This window comes from Lytechinus variegatus, chromosome 13 (assembly GCF_018143015.1).
Source record: "Lytechinus variegatus isolate NC3 chromosome 13, Lvar_3.0, whole genome shotgun sequence".
Classification (NCBI taxonomy): Eukaryota; Metazoa; Echinodermata; class Echinoidea; order Temnopleuroida; family Toxopneustidae; genus Lytechinus; species Lytechinus variegatus.
In genome coordinates this window covers 17,972,753-17,991,437 of record NC_054752.1, presented here as the reverse complement: position 1 = coordinate 17,991,437, position 18,685 = coordinate 17,972,753, and the positions used below count along the sequence as shown (strand labels likewise).

General features: G+C 36.7%; 1 protein-coding gene across 3 annotated transcripts; it reads right to left on the bottom strand.

The window, feature by feature from the left end:
• Nucleotides 1-5,995: 5,995 nt before the first annotated feature.
• LOC121426801 (probable tRNA N6-adenosine threonylcarbamoyltransferase, mitochondrial) lies at nt 5,996-17,373 on the bottom strand. Of its 3 annotated transcripts, none has more exons than XM_041623200.1 (9): nt 17,266-17,373; nt 14,425-14,670; nt 13,608-13,707; nt 12,626-12,786; nt 11,301-11,430; nt 10,602-10,809; nt 9,738-9,892; nt 8,347-8,549; nt 5,996-6,372 (listed from the first exon to the last, which is right to left on the bottom strand). In XM_041623200.1, the coding sequence occupies exons 2-9, from the start codon at nt 14,649-14,651 to the stop codon at nt 6,297-6,299; spliced, it is 1,260 nt and encodes a 419-aa protein (XP_041479134.1). In that variant the 5' UTR covers nt 14,652-14,670; nt 17,266-17,373; the 3' UTR covers nt 5,996-6,296. The 3 variants fall into 3 exon arrangements, with proteins under 3 accessions (XP_041479134.1, XP_041479133.1, XP_041479135.1); XM_041623199.1 differs by having other exon boundaries at nt 17,144-17,370; XM_041623201.1 differs by having other exon boundaries at nt 17,298-17,358.
• Between the last annotated feature and the right edge of the window lie 1,312 nt (nt 17,374-18,685).

The following is an 18,685-nucleotide window of genomic DNA, read 5'->3' as shown; positions in this document are numbered from 1 at the left end:
ACGATACATGTACGTACATCTAATCTTGTTGATTAATATTGATTGATTGGCTAAATTTCACATCCCCTGACCAATGCAGTCATTCATTTCATACTGTACACAATCAGGAATTTAAGTGCGACTTCTATATAGTCACACCTAAATCTTCTTGAAGCATCCCCCAATATTTCAGGGGCTCAGACCGCTCTTCTACACAAGTTAGATGTGTATTCATACATGTATCTTGCTGCAGGGCCAATGCTCACATGACATCCCAACTGCATGCAGTTGGGATTTTGCATGGAGTGCAATTTTAAGACACACTTGAAATCTTTGGGAAACAGTGCCCCTGGAGTCTATTATGTACTTGTGAGGTAAGAGCATCTTCTATGTTTAAATGCAGTACAAATGAGGAAGAATGATATTGTTAAACCCTGGAAAAAATGTATACATTGTACACCAAATAAACCATTTGGTACAATTTATAGGACATTTTCAAACACATGTACATAGATAGAAAGTTTATGGAGTACCCTCCCGACTTCCTTCTTCGAGATCTAGGTCAGTGTAGGTAATTTGTAAAATTTATGAATAACCAAAGTATCTGAAAAAATCTCAATTATTAATGTTGATTGCCACCTCCCATTGTACTTTGTTTACTATCCAATTCTAACTTAGAAAATTGTAATCAGATATTTCATTTTATATAACATTATGAAATGCAATGTTGAATCAGTACATTTGTGAGTTGTTTTAATGTATCAGTACATCGTGCGCAGTTGATAACTTTCTCATAAGATAAAGTGTTAATGATTATTTTGTACAGAAAACTAAGGACTACATTCCAAAACTATATTGTACATGTACATGTATATGTTTGTCTATATTTGAAATCAAAAGGCATAGAATAAAATGAAAAATTTATGCACTCTACATTTGTTTGTCTTGCTATTTTGTTCCAGAAGTCACAAGTACATGTATTTTATATCAATATCAATAAACATCATAGAGTGAAAGCTTTCCAAAATATGGAAGAATGGATTGACTATACAGTGCTACACTTTTTCATCAAATTTTGATTTGTTACCCCAATTCAAAATAGCACACAACTACATGTAGTTGAGATGGTATTGGTAAATACATGTATAGCTGGTTAGTAAATAATATGCTCACTACTGAGCAATTCCATAAACTATGTCCGTCCAGCCCCCTTTAAGTGGGACCTTCAGGACATTGGTCAGTTTAAGAAGTGAAGTCTTGAGAAAAATGGGTGTCAGGACATACAAAGAGGTTGATTATTTTATGGAATAGCCCTACTGTGAGCATTCTGAATAACTGGCAGGAACTGGCAATTAAAGGGAATCCAACCCAAATAAAAACTTGTTTTTATAAGAAAAAGAAAAATCAGACAAGTTGATAGGTGAAAGTTTGAACAATATTGGACAAATAACAAGAAAGTTATGAATTTTTTAAAGTTGTAAATATTGGTAATCTCTATACCTATGGAGACTTCAAATTGGCCGCTTATGTGATGTCATAGTGATGTAAGGCAAGGACTACTCTTCCATGTACTTCAATACATATTATGGCTAAAATGTCATTTTCCCCAAAAGTTTTATTTTAAATTGTATTTTTCTTTCATGAGGACATTAAACAATATACTACCTGGGTTATATTTAGATTACTGCCCCAGGGGAATGGGTAATTAGGAGAAAACCACAAATCCCTGATAATAAAGTACATGGCCTATGGGAAAGTTGTCCTTGCCCCTTGTCATAATTTACTTACCCAGTTGCCAATTTGATATCTACATGGTATTAGTGATCTCAATTTTAAAGCAGCTATAACTTTCTTATTGCTTGTCCGATTTCTTTCAAACTTTCACCATTCTGTTTAATTCATTTTTCTCCTTCCCAACACAACATTCTATGGCCAAGGCTGGATTCCCCTTTAAGGATTTACACATATGTTATGTCTTTTCCCATTCCCGTTTGTCAGGCGAAAGAACGTTAACTCTATATCTTGCATAGTGCGCACTAGGACCGACACCCTTGTGCTTTCCGCACAGAAATTGAAAATCGCCACACATGCGCATCCTTCTTGCACGGTGCATTGCTCGGACTCCGTTTATGCCAGTCATGCAGGAATTGAATTCTCCATTCTCCTTTGCTTCCACTTTTCCTGGATTCCAGGAAATTCAAGGAAGTCTTGCTATTTCCAAGATCATTCCAGGAAGTTACCATTTTCAGGAATGATATTATTTTCTGAATTATTATGTCAAAATCTATCACAAATTTGATCTTTTTAATTAAATGTCAAAAATTTTTGCTGCTTGTTTTGCTCGCAGCTTTTAAAGGTCAAGTCCACCTCAGAAAATGTTGAATTAAATCAATAGAGAAAAATCAGACATGCACAATGCTGAAAATTTCATCAAAATCGGATGTAAAATAAGAAAGTTATGACATTTCAAAGTTTTGCTTATTTTCTACAAAATAGTTATATGAACGAGCCAGTTACATCCAAATGAGAGAGTCCATGACGTCACTCACTCACTATTTCTTTTGTTTTTTATTGTTTGAATTATACAATATTTCAATTTTTACGAATTTGACGATTAGGACCTCCTTGCCTGAAGCACAAAATGTTAAATAATGGAATCACATGTGTTCAGGGAGGAATAAAACTTCATTTCATATGACAATTTATGAGAAAATAAAATATTTTATATTTCATATAATAAAATACAAAAGAAATAGTGAGTGAGTGATGTCATCAGCTCTCCATTTGGATGTAACTGGCTCGTTCACATAACTATTTTGTTGAAAATAAGCGAAACTTTAAATGCCATAACTTTCTTATTTTACATCCGATTTTGATGAAATTTTCAGTGTTATGCTCGTTGAATTTTTTCTCTTTTTATTCAAATCAAGTTATTGTTGGGGTGGACTTGTCCTTTAATAAACTTTGCCTGTTACTTCATGTTTCGCCCTCTCAAAATTTTTGGCTGGCTCAATTACAGCACTGGGGCCTATATTTCATTTGTGTGTGTGTATATAAGAGAATTATAACTTTTCAGAGACTGGAGAACATTCAGAAAATTCCAGGAACTCTCAGATTAAATTCCAGGAAGTTCCGTTTTGAAAAGTGGCAGCACTGAATTTCTCCATGTACACTCATCGTACCATCCTCCTGTCATCCAGGTGACAAACTTCTGAAATATGTTACCTTTTTTTTCTTCTTCATTTCTGGAAAATAGTTTTCACTTTTTTTTTGCTGGATATACATGTCATGCCTGGGATTAAAACTCACAATTCTCTGATAGAAAGACAAGAGCCGGAACCACTAGACCATGACATTCCCATAATGGTATTTGATTTCACGTTGTATACAATTTATGTTCGTAATTTTCTTTGTTGCAATGTACGAAAGTTATTGAAATTTGGCTATTTGCATCAATAAAATTTAAATCCCTCTGCATATTTTTTTTTTTTCTCTCAAAATAAATTTCCCAGTAACAAGCTGTCAAAGTTAGTAATTGCAGCCTATTTTTGATATTTTTAACTGGTAAAGTTTACTTTCTTTGACAACCTACAAATTAAACTTGCTGCATTTGTTTGAAGTATGTGACAAATCAGGACCCCTTTACATAAATGGTAACTTTGTTATTACCATGGTAACAGGGCTCAAAAGCCAATTACAATAAAGGTTTCTATGGTAATACAATAATCACAAATTACCATCGTTGTAAGTCTTTATTACGTGGGGCCAGGCAAGTGTAATTAATGGAAACACACAAAAAGCCATTCAGATTTCATTCTCTTTTTATATTGCAATATAAAAGGATGTTCTCAATAATCAAATACTTTACAAGTCCAATGTCATTTCAAAGACGTATTTTCATAGATCTTGACTTATCAGCATATTCACAACTTTCACAATTTTCCATGGAAATTCAATAAAATATTGAATTATCAAATCCTCTTTTATTTTGACATCATTGTTCAGATGCAATGTCATTGGCCTACATAATATGCAACAAACAGTTCTTGGAATGAGCAACATGAGTAGCTGACTTTGCACTTTTCCCAGTCCTGCTGGAGATTTCCTTAAATAAACTTGATGTTAAAACAAACTTTGGTGATTAGGATAATGGTCAGTTCTCTGCATTACTAAGGGTTATCTTGACTTCGCACCAGTCCAAGTTCTGCAGGAAGATTCCATGTATTTCCACACCTTAACTTGAAATCAAAGCAAGCTTTATCAAGTCAGGCAATGAACAATCCTTAGAATCCGCAACATCAGTAGCATGACTTGGTACAACCCTTCACTCAGCTGTACATTCCACACATACATAAACTTGATCTTAAGGCAGTGGCGGCACCAAGGGGGGGCATGGGGGGGCATTTGCCCCCCCACTCAGAAGCTTTGCCCCCCCAGTTGCCCCCCCAGAAATTTTGAGGACTTAAAAGAAAATTTATACAGTAATTTGTAATAAGTAGATGCTGTCGTACTACATATTCAAGCTCAGCTGTGAAGTGCTCTAAAATTACCATTTTCTGCTCTTCAAAACTTGAAAATTTTCTCACTTAGTCGTGTTGGCTTCCTCGCACACTATTAGTTTGTAATAAGTTTATATCGCTTGTTATATCTTGCATTAAGGCAGACATTTCAATGTGTGATACACAAGCTAATGTAAGTGTTAAACTACAGTACATGGCGTGTATTCTGTCGTCAGCAATGTTTATTCTTTGGGGGGGGGGGGGCGTGGAGGACAAATACTCAAAGTCTGCCCCCTTCCTTGAAATAAATATGCATCTACTCATGTAAAATTTGGATTAAACTCATCGATTTGCTTCATTAACAAATAAGAATGCTTGAACTCTTCGTTCATAATTTGTCACCGTCATGGTTTTTAGTGAAAAAGTAAATAGGCTATGTAAAGATGTGCAATCTGCGATGGGTGTTCTGTCCCTCCCTCTTAAATTTTCGACCTTTCCACGAGGGGAATGTCTGTATCTATTAGGCTATATTCTCATAACAAGACACCCAACTATAGTATATTTGAAAATAAACTTTACCCTGTGTATTAAAAACTTTCGGAAGAAAATTATTAGGCCTATGTATGAAAAAAATAAGATATGAAAAAGAGAACAGAAAATTAAATATTGAAGTCTTTTACAATGCGATCATGCATTTTTTCTGATGTGATACAAAAATGTAAAAGTAGAATAGGTCTACGCCTTAAGATTACATATATGTAAATGTTCAGTCATGATCTAGTTTTGATCAATAACTTTGCTCCATTAAGCATTACCTGATTTTACAAAAATTTCTGTTTATATCAAGTGTAACAAAAAATGTTTATTGGGGGCCACTAAAACTCGCGCTTTCGCGCTCGATTTTTCCACACATGCAAAAATTTTTTTTGACTGCCCTTGCCCCCCAATATTTTCTTTTGCCCCCCCACTTTGAAAATCTGGTGCCGCCACTGCTTAAAGGAAAGTACACCCCAACAAAAACTTGATTTAAATAAAAAGAGAAAAATTCAACAAGCATAACACTGAAAATTTCATCAAAATCGGATGTAAAATAAGAAAGTTATGACATTTTAAAGTTTCGTTTAAATTCACAAAACAGTTACATGCACATCCTGGTCGGTATGCAAATGAAGAAACTGATGACGTCACTCACTATTTCTTTTGTATTTTATTATATGAAATATGAATATTTTGATTTTCTCGACATTGTCATGTGAAACGAAGTTTCATTCCTCCCTGAACACTTGGAATTCCATTATTTTAACATTTTGTGCTTCAGGCAAGGAGGTCCTAATCATCAAATTCGTAAAAATTGAAAAATTGTAATAATTCAAACAATAAAAAACAAAAGAAACAGTGAGTGGGTGACATCATCAACTCTCTCCTTTGGATGTAACTGGCTCGTTCATATAACTATTTTGTTAAAAATAAGCAAAACTTTGAAATGTCATAGCTTTCTTATTTTACATCCGATTTTGATGAAATTTTCAGCATTGTGCTTGTCTGATTTTTCTCTATTGATTCAAATCAACATTTTTCTGAGGGGGACTTGACCTTTTCAGCAAGTTTTCGCATACAGGGCCTTGGACAGTTCTTAGAATTAGCAGCATCGGCAGCCTTAACTTGTCACTATTTCCTGTTCTGCTGGAGATTGCACACATTTTTTCACCTAAACTTGAAACCAAAGCAAGCTTTAGCGAGTAAGGCCGTGACAATTCTTTGAATTAGAAGCCTTGACTTGGCTCTATTCCAGTCTTGATGTAGATCCTTCCATTCTCTTCACCAAAACTTAATTCTTTTTACTTTGATGTTTGCTTCCCTCACCTGGTCTGAAATATCTTCACCAAGGGGCATCCTAGGAGAAGAAATTGATAAAACACAAGAAATTGATAAAACTGTATTTATGGGCATGGGCGGAAATCAGTCCCCAAAGTAAGGGGGGACCAGGGGCTGGAAAATTTGACAGCAAAAAAAAGAGGTTATTGCTCAAAATGTAAGGCCAATTTAACAAAACAAAATTGACAACAACAACAAAAAATGAAAGAAAAAAAAGATTTCACCCAAAATGTAAGGTCAAAATATGTGTATTATTTCGATTGTGAATGATGTTTTTCCCTCCATCATAAAAGACCAAAAATAGTAGGGGGGACATTTGATATTGTGGCCCCCCAACTAATTTGGTAGGGGAGACACGTCCCCCCTGGGATTTCCGCATATGTTTATGGGCTATGCTATGAAATAAAGTATCAAACCTTTTTTTATCTCACTAGAGTATGGCATAATCATTATTTTTAGGAGCTACTTCTTTCAATTCAAGGATAAATATTTTGTGCAACAAGTTGTTATACAGTAAATTTATAATCAGCTATATGCAGAATACTGGTTTTCTAAATTTTGTAGTATTGTTTGTGGCATATCTCAGAGCATCTCTTAAAAAAGTTGGTTACACGACAGCATTCAATTCATATCTAAAATGTAATTTGGGATGGGATGAAGGCAAATGCTTGATTCCCATGTATTTCTTTCCTTGTATCTTTCTAAATACTTCATTTAAAAAAAAACTTTGTGAACCAAAATAATTTTAAAGCAATATAACGTTTTTATATGAAACTTCAAAGCAGAAGTTGAAATACATTTTTACACATGAATAATCAACTTTAAAAATGAATATCAATTGATCCACTTTTTCAGTTTATAACCATGGTAGATTGAAAACGGTATACATTATTAAATGAGACTAGAATTCATAGCAACCACTGTAAATGTGACTAAGGCATTTTTATTAGTTCTATTGCATTTTACTCTGACTTGTAGCTTGGGCCCGGGGCGGGGGGGCCACTTACATTGACTAGTGAATACCATGCGCAACCAAAAAAACACGTAAAAAGGATGTCCTTTTCACGATAGGGCACGTTATGTACGTAACATGATAAGGGTGTCAAAAACACAAAAAATTATGAAAAAAGGGTATCTATTTCGCTCGGAAAATTAAGTGTTTAGGGTCGAATTTGCGGGGATGATAAAACAAAATTAGAATGTTTTATAAAGGATGTCCTTTTTGCCCCAACACTTGGTGTTTAGAGTCCGATTTGCGCGAGGTGTAGAAGGTGGGGTCGTATTAAACAAATAAGGACCCGTAACAATAAATCATTCCTGTACTTGTTTAGGGGTTCATTTCACGGAATATTTGCCAAGAGTATCATTTTGTTTCCAATACTTGTTAAGGGTAGGGTTTCACACGCCAATACTTGTTAAGGGGTGCATTTTCAGAACATGGAAATTACGTATTTAGGGTGCTTTTCGAGACCCCATGGTCGCGCATGGTATCCACTAGTGAATGGAAGTGCCCCCCCCCCCCCCCCCCCGGGAGCTTGGGCAGGGACTTGGTTTTACAATTATGAGGGGAGAAATAGAAAGCTCTCCTAAAACTTTTAAGGGGAGCACTACAAAAGCTCTTGCTGAACATACCAGGGGGAGCTCTTTTGTCCGATTACAACAAAATGGATGGAGGAACGTACACTAAGTTACACCCCACAACCAAAAGAGGCAATTAATCAGATATATGCAATATGTATATCAATGAACTTTTTAGTGTGATTCTTGTAATTTGCATTATTGCTTACAATATAATTGTGTGTTCTTATCTGACTGATAATGAGGTTTTCAAGGTTGGCTCTTAACATTTTGATCATTGACTGACACTTGTTAAGCGATCGCTGAGGCGAGTGATAAATCACTCTACCTGAAATGGATTAAGGCGAGCGGTAAAACGGTAGTCTTAATCCGAGTCCATGCTTGGGTTGGAATGTTTTGTTTTTTTTTCACTTACTTTGGTTGGAATCTGACAGACTGAGGATCATCAGCAAAGCCCATGCCTAGTCTTAGTCTTTCTACCCCAGCCCAAGCAATCATGACTCCATTGTCTGTGCACAGGTGCGGAGGAGGGCAGATCAGTTTGTACTTGAAGTGACTGGCGGTGAAGTCTAGGGCCTTGCGAATGTACTTGTTGCTAGCAACTCCTCCCGAAACAACCTGTGAAGGAAAGGTTGTGGGTTATTTGGTGTAAGCTCTGCATAAAATATCTTAAGCACTGATTTGAAATGAAAAAGAGTTACAGATAAAAAGTATGTATTGGTAAGAAAAATAACTGACTGCCATCCAATTTATTTCATAATAATCAAGAAGAAATACTTCCCCAGTGTTCAGCCAGTGCTCTTAAAAGCTGCCACAGATATTCATCTTGGGGTAAAGACATGCAAGATTCATTTCCTAAATGTGTTGGAAACTGAATTACCAAGGTAATGGCATACAGCAAGATCTGGGTAATCACCTTCAATGTTACTTCTAATCTACTGAAAAGGCAAAGGACCTCTTTTCTTCATATATCAAATATGGTGATAAAAAATGAAGTTGGGCTATCCATCTGTATGTTGTCTGACTTGTCTCATACAGTAATTTCGATGTAATAATTAGGCCTATAATAATCATTTTTTACAGTGCAAATTACAATGAAGTTTATAAGAGCATGTTTACAAGTGGAAAATTATTCAAAGGAAACAAAACTTGTGGCTTTTAGATGGGTGGTGCTTTTACAGAGTGCCAGACATTGATTGAATTCACGCAAAAAAAGCTAACCTGTAATATGCAGATTCCATGTATAATCCTATTTGATTTACTGTCCTTTGGCAAAATATTAGACCTTAAAGATAAATGCCAGTTGTGGTAATGATCTCAAAATGAGTTTGTACAGAATCCAATTAAATGACCACCAAAGTGTCTGTATAAATAAAAAACATGTGCCAAATGATTCTGGAAGAAATTGTGTAATTGCTGAGAAATTAGCAAACAAGCACAGGATTCGTGTTAAGCATCGGGCCGACATTCAAAACAGTAATAATACACTGCCCCATGTGCGCTTATCTGTGTTGGTGATCTTCAGTGTGGACATTTTTTCAGCGTAGATTTCAAGTTTCACAAAGTTCAGTTTATGTAACTGTCCCCGATCTAGATCCTCGATGATATAGTGACAATTAAGCCTGGTTTTACAGACTTTCTGGTGATATCAGTGTTTACTGCAACTACTTCCATTTATCTTTAAGGTCATAAGCAGTGTACACCTTAAGTCTGCATAGTCCATGGTTTAACCCCCCTCCCCCCCCCCCTCCTTCTGGATGATCCTCCTTTGTGAATTCGGAACGGTGAGATTTTTTATGAACCTACCAGTGTCTGGTTCTCTTCTGGGATGAGACCGGTCTGCTGGGAATAGAGCATGGCCCGAGCGATCCGTATGATCAGGTGCTGCGTTAACTTGTGCTGAAAGGATGCCGCTATGTCATGAACGGTGTCGAGATGATCGTCTTCAGAGACGGACAGACCTTGATGCAGGAGAAAAAGGGAGGGATTCAGTATCATCCCTTACCATCTTCATCATCATCCTCCTCATCATCATTGTCAATATCATCATTACAATCTTCTTCAGTATAACCAACATCATTATTTTCACCATTATCATTCTTCATCATCATCATCATCATCATCAATCATGAATTTGTGTGCATTTAAATTCGCACTTGCTGATCTTGCCGTGAAAATGTACCACAAATATTTCAGAATTTATAGTATTTGCTTATTCAATGGTGATTTGGTTATAGCAGCAGCTGCTACATGAGGCAATCGGTGCATTCAAGAAATTAATCCTGCTGGGTACCCATTCACCTCCCTCCCCTGGGTCGGGTAATGCACTTTGTGGATGCATTTCTTGCTGAAGGACATTCAGCCATGGCTGGGATTCATACCAACAGTGCTCAATTTCAAAGGTGAGAGTCAGAACCACACAACCACAATGCTCTACAAGTTATGTAAGACTATTGGGAATTTGCAAGAATTTTTCTTTTCCAATGTACAATCGACATATCAATTGTAAATTAGGTAAAATTGATGTTTCACTGCCTGATGCAAAAAGGAGACCAGTAAATCAAATACAAATTTGCCATCAATTGCCAGAGTTATGATAGATTTGGGGACCTAAATTTGACTTTCAATTTCTTGCAAGTTTCTTGCAATGACCCATTTACATATACCTACCTTGTCTAACCTCATGATGCTGTATAAGCCAGTTTGCCATGTTCTTGAGACCGGCAAAGGAGAAGTTACAATTTCTATGATGGCTCATGGGGACCCCTCGTTCCATCAATAGCCTGATGTTGCCGTTCTCGGCCATCTTCTCTATCGCTTGTCCTCCGCTCAATCCGAGGCAGTCTGGGTGGTGCTGAAGCTTCAGGCGTCTAGCAACCTGACAGAAATAAACAATGAGATAAGCAGAGGCACAAGAGGTGCTTGTCAGTGTAATACAAATATGGAGATCTAAACTTTCAGCTTAATCAGTTTGATGGAATGAAAAAAAAATGAAAATCCATATTTTGTTGTTCGAAATTGACATGAAATGAAATACTCTGAAAATCTGCTTTGCCCAATCGATCGTGGGCCCGGCAGCAGCTGTGCAGCGCCAGATCGACGAGGCTCTATCCCTTTAATCGTTGAACGCCAAACAGGGTAGCAGCAACTCCCATCTTTGAACGTCTTTTGGTCTGACGCTGCCGGGGTTTGAACCCCCGACCTCCCGGTTGTGAGTCCGATGCTCTACCAACTGAGCCAACACACCAGTTCATGGGGAGTTAAAAACAATGAACCTCTTGAATATACTGACAGATTCATTCACATAATGTCTGATTTAGGCACTTGGAAGATTTAGAAAAGTCTCTAAAACTAAAACTCAATCCTTACCTTATCAAATGCCTCTCCTGGAGCGTCATCCAGTGTCACACCAAGAACCTTGAAGTCTCCTACTCCTTGAGCTACAGCCAGGATGCAGTTACCACCAGAAACAAGTAGCACCAAAAAGGGAAAGTCTACTCTGGAAAAAATAATAGTAATAGGCATTTATATAGCGCCATCTATCTAGAAATATTCTATTCCGAGGCGTGTTGTTATAATTATTACCCTGGCTTTAGCTAGAGCTGCCTTTCAGCGCTCATACATTCAAGGAATTCATCCTGCTGGGTACCCATTCACCTCACCTGGGTTGAGTGCAACACAATGTGGATAAATTTCTTGCTGAAGGAAATTACGCCATGGCTGGGATTCGAACCCTTGACCCTCTGTTTCAAAGTCAGAAGACTAATCCACTGGGACACAATGCTCCAGATGAAATGAAAAAAAAAAACATATTGAGTTGGTATATATCTATCATTGTTATCCTCATGATGGACAGCAGGGTTCTACATGTATCTAGAGACTTCACAGTGGCTGTCACAATCTGACATTAGCAAATCTTTGAAAATAAAATAATTCTTATCAACTTATCAAATATATAAATGCTTATTGAAATTTATACAAATATAAGATTAAAGTTCAAAATTAATGCAACAATTCTTCTTTGCAATGAAATTAGTAGCTGTGGGGAGCAGTGCTAGTTCCAACTTCTCTCTCATTCTCGGTTTAAGAGCATGAGCCTCCATATGATAGATGGAAATAAGTATAAGATAAGAGAAAGATAACTATACTTCTCACCTTTCTATAATTCTCACTGTAAGGCAAGGACCTCCAAATGATTAATAGGAATAAGTGTAAGATAAGAGAAAGATATGCATAGATTTTGTCTAATATTCTCACAGTTAAGGGCATGAGCTTCCATTTCGTATTTGGGAATAAGTGTAAGATAAGAGGAAGATAATATGTAGAGGTCTCATCTCTCTATTCTCACTGTGAGGGCATGAACCTCCAAATGATTGATAGTAATAAGTGTAAGATGAAAGAAAGATAAGTAGAGGTCTCACCTTTCTATCATTCTCACTGTAAGGGTAAGGACCTCCACATGATTAATAGGCATAAGTGTCAGATAAGAGAAAGATATGCATAGATTTTGTCTAATATTCTCACTGTTAAATGGCATGAGCGTCCATTTGATAGTTGGGAATAAGTATAGAATACGAGAACAATAAGTAGAGGTCTCACCTCTCTATCATTCTCACTTTGACGGCAGGGGCCATCGGGCCTCCACATTTATTGGAATAAGTGTAAGATAAGAGAAAGATAAGAAGAGGTCTCACCTTTCTATCATTCTCACTGTAAGGGCGTGAGCCTCCATATGATTGATTGGGATAAGTGGAAGATGGGGATGACGAAGCAGCATATCCTTAGTGTACTGTAAACCAACCCACAATGAGAGAGGCATGCCAGGCATGGTACTTAAGGCTACTGCTGATAAGTCCTGGATAGAAAGGTAAATAGATTTAGTCAGCTTGGACGCTTAATAATAAATACTTTATTAAGATGATATTAACAAACCAGGTGGGTGTTTCATAAAGCTGTTCGTAAGATAAGAACGACTTTAAGAACGGCTGGTGATCCTTTCTTGTGGTAAATGGTAAATTCATTGGCGATGGTTTATCACGTAAGAAAGGATCACCAGTCGTTCTTAAAGTCGCTCTTATCTTACGAACAGCTTTATGAAACGGCCCCCAAGTGACTTTCCATACATCTGACTACGAATCAGGGGATTCTATGATCTTGACAGATTGTTCAATGTTAGAGTTCACAGGATAAGATATCTGTCATTAGTTGTGGTGTTCTCTATAACAAGAAGGTAATATGGAAAGCCATCTGTTTCTTAAACATTGAATTGATAATTCATTCAATATTTCTGTGCTGTAGTAGAAAATGACCTGTATTGGTATAATTGTGTACTATGTATTCTAAACAGAAACACAATTCTAAACTTCTGCTGCACTAAAATGTGCTCTTAATATCTCAATATTTCTTCAGAATTAAATACAAGTTTACCATTCTATTGCAAAACATCTAACAATTGAAACCGAGTTCCCTGAACAAGTCTCAATCATTTCAATTTTAGTTTCTACAATTGTGGAATATATACAAGTCATGGACAGCAGCCTGTTATCCATTCTGTGCCCATGTTATTGCAATTCATGATATAATAAAATCAGAAATGATGGTATAATAAATGATCTAGTAATATCTATCATAATATAAAGTAACAGAACTTAAGAAAAAAAAACATTGACCTTTTACCTTAGCCTCTATCCCAGCATCCTTGATAGTACCTTGAACAACGGGGTCAATGAACTGTCGGTGAAGATCCTGAGCCAGAGGAGGGATGATACCCCCATTTCTATAAAAAGATTAACAAATTTAATTTCTGAATAATGAATGACCTCTATGAAAAAAAATAAATAGGAAATAGGAAAATCAAGAAATAGATTCTAATATAATTACGATGATTTGATCATCTGAAGAAAATAGGCATGGTTATCTCAAGGGAATTCTTTCATGAAAGTCAATTGAACTAGAAGTTTTCATTATCCATGAGAATTATTTCATGAAAGTCAACAGTTCATTATCAAATAGTTACTAATGTGTGGCTGATGACAATTTAAAATCAAGGCATAGATTTTTCCTTTGGATAAGAAATTTTTAAAGCATAATCTGTGTATTTTAGCAGACCCGACATGAACACTTTTTTCTGCGACCAGCACCTTTATCTTAAATACTCCGTAGGAAATGTAGCACAAAATTGATGGTTCCTCATATAGAACCATGTGTCATGATTGATTGCAATATCTAACAAAATACATTCAATAATATCAATCAAACTTATGATCGATTGTAAATCTCACACAGAACCCACAAATCAATCAAGATGCCCTACAATTGATTGCAAATTCACGATCGGTTGGCGATCTGCTTCCTGCAATAGGGAGTGTAACCTGATTTTCTCAGTTAACATTGATCTATGAATTGTAAACTTGCAACAGAAATCTGCATTTGATGGCAAATATTTTCTTGAACCCTCACCCCCGAAGCTAGTGTTACAGGCCTCATAGCTTACTTGGCATGAATCCTCTTCTGAGTATGAAGTCTTTCTGCAAGTATCTTTCCCGAATCATCCATGACTGCAGCTCCAGTGTCATCACACGTCGTCTCAATACCGAGCACTAACCTACCATAGAACCGTCGATGGTATCTACACAGTGGAGCGGTCACGATGGATGATGGAGTACGACTTCGAAGCAGGTGCATGATGGGAGCTCGGGATGCCGATATGGGTGGTGCCATTTCATTCAATCTTCCACTTCTAAAAACGATATGACATGAACTTGAAAGTATCATTCATAAACACATGTAAGCCTATAGGCCCGAGTTGCCATATGGCCCTGCCGACTCACACTAGTGCGAGGTATTCATGGTATTGTTTGATACCAGAATATAGTAACCGGTCTGTGTATACAAGGCCGAGTGTAGCCGTGCCCTGGGGGGAGTCAAATATATGATTTTGAGTTTATTCATTTACTTTAATTAAAAAAAATAATATTTTTTGAAAAAATCCAATTATTGGCTGTAAAAATGAAGAATGAAATTAGGTCAATTTTCAGCATTTACCTGCCATAGACTGTATAGTTAAGATGCCGCGATGTTTCATCTAATTTCTAAGTTTGACAATGTTTCACTTTGAAATTATATTCATTTCTAAAACATTTTACATTTTGAAATTTTTTAAATACATTAAAAAAACAACAAATATAATGAATTTCATTAGAGGATTGGATTTTTGTAGTTTGCCTGAATTTTGATCTTTTTCATTTTTCTTTCTTTTCTACCCTATCCTTCCTGCTTGCCGTTTTTTTGTTCCATCTATCTTTATTTCTTATCTTTCTTTCCTGAACATTTTTTTCCACTCTCTCTGTTCATTTTTCTTTCTTTACTTCTTTCTCTTACTTTCCTTCTTTATCAAATTTCCTTTTTTATTTCCTTCATTCTTTCTTTCTTTAAAATCACCTTGGCTTCCTTTTCTCTTCCTCTCCTGTTTCTTTTCGCTTTTTCTTTCCTTCCATTATTTTCTTTTTTTCGTTCTTTCCTCCCTTCATTCTTCCCTCACTCTTTCTTCCTTTCTTTATTTTTTCCTTCTAATTCTTTTCCCTTATTCTTTCTTTCCCTTCATTCCTTCCTCCCTCCCTTCCTGTTTTCTTCTTTCTTTCAAAGAATGAAGGAAACATATTTCTTTCCTCCTCTTTTTCCCTTTAATTCTCTTTTTTGTCTTTCACACATTTATTCATCTTCCCTTCCTTTCTTTCTTTCTATATTCATTTCAAAGAATGACGGAAACCTTTTCTTATCTCTTTTATTCTTTCTTTCATCCTTCTTTTCTTTTTTTTTTTCTAATCTCGCTTTCATCCTTCTTCTTTTCTTTCTCTTCTTCATTCTTTCGTTCACCGGCCTCCCTTCCAAATCTTTATAGGCCTAGGCCTATGTTTTTCACAAGTTTAACACTGTCTGTGTATGGGATTCTTGGCCAAATCGTGGTTTTGGGAACCACTCGTAGATTTGTGTACGCGCACTTGTGTACAAAGTGAATGGAGGTGGAAATAGGCATACATGTTTAATGTTTGGACCTCATTGGTACTAGGAGTGGAAATAGGGAACCGTGTGTGTGACTGAATAAAGCACTGCTGTATGAAGTGAACGGTGGTTCCCTATATCACAATAATGCCAGATTCTTTGTTGATCTTTGTTTGTCAATTGTCCTGTAGGCCTAGGCCTATTTCATTTTGTGAAATCTGTAGAGCGTTTCATGAAAGGACTTGTCGGACGTTTTATCCGACAAGTCCCATTTTATTCGACTGTTACCATAGGTAGGGTGTCTGGAGAAAAAAATTATTTTTCTTATTTCAAGAAAATATCACATTTTCTTTGTGAATTTGAAGAGAAATGACCTTCAGACTTACAGAAATGTAACATTTTTGAAAAAAATCCAATTATTGGCTGCAAAAAAGAAGAATGAAATTAGGTAAATTTTCAGCATTTTTCTGCCATAGACTGTGTAGTTAAGAAATGGACACACACAAATCCAAATTTTTAGCTTCCGAGAGCTGTTATAAATTTAGTATTAATGCCAAAAACTTGTCCATAAAGAGTCAAATAGGATTTTTTATGCTCTTTCTGATGGTATGATTTTTATAAAGATTTGGAAACCAGATCACAATGAAAACTTGCGACAAAGTGAAAAAATTGTGCAAAACAGAAATTTCATTTTCCCATAGAAAACGCATGGGGAAATGGCAATCTCAACACACACAAAAATAAGGGTTTGCAATTTATCTCTAAATCCTTATTTAGAATGATCATATAAACTTGTCCTTACTGTCAAAAGAAGCCCCTGAATTTTCTCTTTCCATACATGCCAAACACAAGTTAATAATCAATTCAGATCACATTTTTCTAGTAGCCTGAACATCCCGAAAAATATGTGCCATATTTTCCCCTAAATCAGCCTGTTTTATGCTGACACTTTTCAGTGTGGCTTCAGACACCCTACCATAGGAACAGTGCCTCTCAGCCAATCAAAATCATGGAAAGATGTCAGATCTGACAACTTGTCGGATGAAAATATTGATGAAACGCTCCCCAGGTCACCCTGCCCCTGCTGGCAATGTACTAGGCCTACGGCCTAGGCCTGGCGCACATGGGCATGGCGCTGCGGCCTGCGGCAGCTGCGGCCTGCGGCAGCTGCGCGCTGCGCTGGCTTACGACTTTCGTTTAGGTTTACTCACAGTTTTCTCTGCAGTCCTGGCTTAAACTCAATTTATGTGACGTTGTTTTTTGGTAAGAAGTCCGTGATCAAGAGTTACTTTAAAAGTCATGGAATAATCTGTTTCATGAACTGCGATTTTACTTGGGGCTGGGTCCCTTCCACTGTCCACATACCTCCCTTTGCAACTTTCTTTAGGTAGCCCTCCCCCGCCACGGCTTTACTTTACATATGGGCGCATCCATTTTGTTTTTCATAGTCTTATTTTTACAGACCAAAGTGGATTATATTCGAAATTAAAGTTAGATTTATATCCTCAAAATGCAAAAATTAGACAAAATGATATAACATTCTTAAAAAATGAAAAGTGTCAATAAACACTGACTTCAGTATATTTTCTAATGTTTTTTTTTTATCTTATTGGCATACATGTAATACCCGCATAATATTTGGAGAAGTCTGGATTGAAATCTAATAATTGATTGCCGAAATTTGACCTTTGACTCTGATGACCTATTTCGCCTTGACGCCGTATCAACAACCTCCATCCGAGTTTAAGCTAGTATTTGGGAGAGAGTTCTAAAATCTAAAATTTATCAGTTGGGCAATCAGTTGTTTGAGTGCTAAGTAGGGCGCTTTTATTGATGTTTCTCACTAATATGGCGAGATGACAGGATTATCAGAGATAACCACAAACATTTGAATGCCGGCAGCAGAGCGCAGAGCCAGAGTCAGAGAGAAGTAACGGCAACGGTAAGCTACGGACGGTTACTTCGGAACAGGCCAGGCCAGGCGAAGTTCGTGCACGGCCAACTCCACTTCACTAGCTACCGCTACACTACGCTCCACCTACCCAAACTTCGTCTTCGAGACCGTGAACTCGATCAGATATTCTAAGTGACAAAGGTGGGATTTTATGGGGGAAAATATAAAATTCATGCAACATCACGATCTTTTGAAAAATAAGTACCGGTACCATGGGTACCGTACAAGTATAACTAATATTCTTTCTGTATGATGGGGTGTCCAAACTTCGCGCACTTTTCAAAAATATTCATCAGGCTTAAATTTGTCCACAAATTATTCATAATTTATACAAAACCAATTCAAGAAATAGTTACCACATTGACGGCAAGATTGTAAACTATAAAATCATGGACGAAAATGTAAAGTAGGTCACGGGGTTTCGCCGGTATCGCGATCTCAAAATTCTATTCCGATCGGCGAATGCGGGCTGTGCTGGAAAACCGTTCAGAAAAAGTGTGACCTAACTTCGCGCACCAAAGCTTTTGTGGAGATTTAAACAAAGACTCAAGCTCAAAAAGTGAAATATTTGTATCAGATTGATGGCAAAATGCTATGGAATCGGTTAGTACCACATTTAACTCACATTTTTTATGATTTCTGCTTGTAAAATGGTGATATCGTGATGCTTGTTGCTTTCTTCAAAACGGGCGCTACGGGTGACAAATTTGCCGATCTTTTGCCAATATTTTCATGACTACTGGACTAATCCTAAAGAAACTTTCAGCGAAGGGTAATTTTAGGTCGCTTTTCACATTGA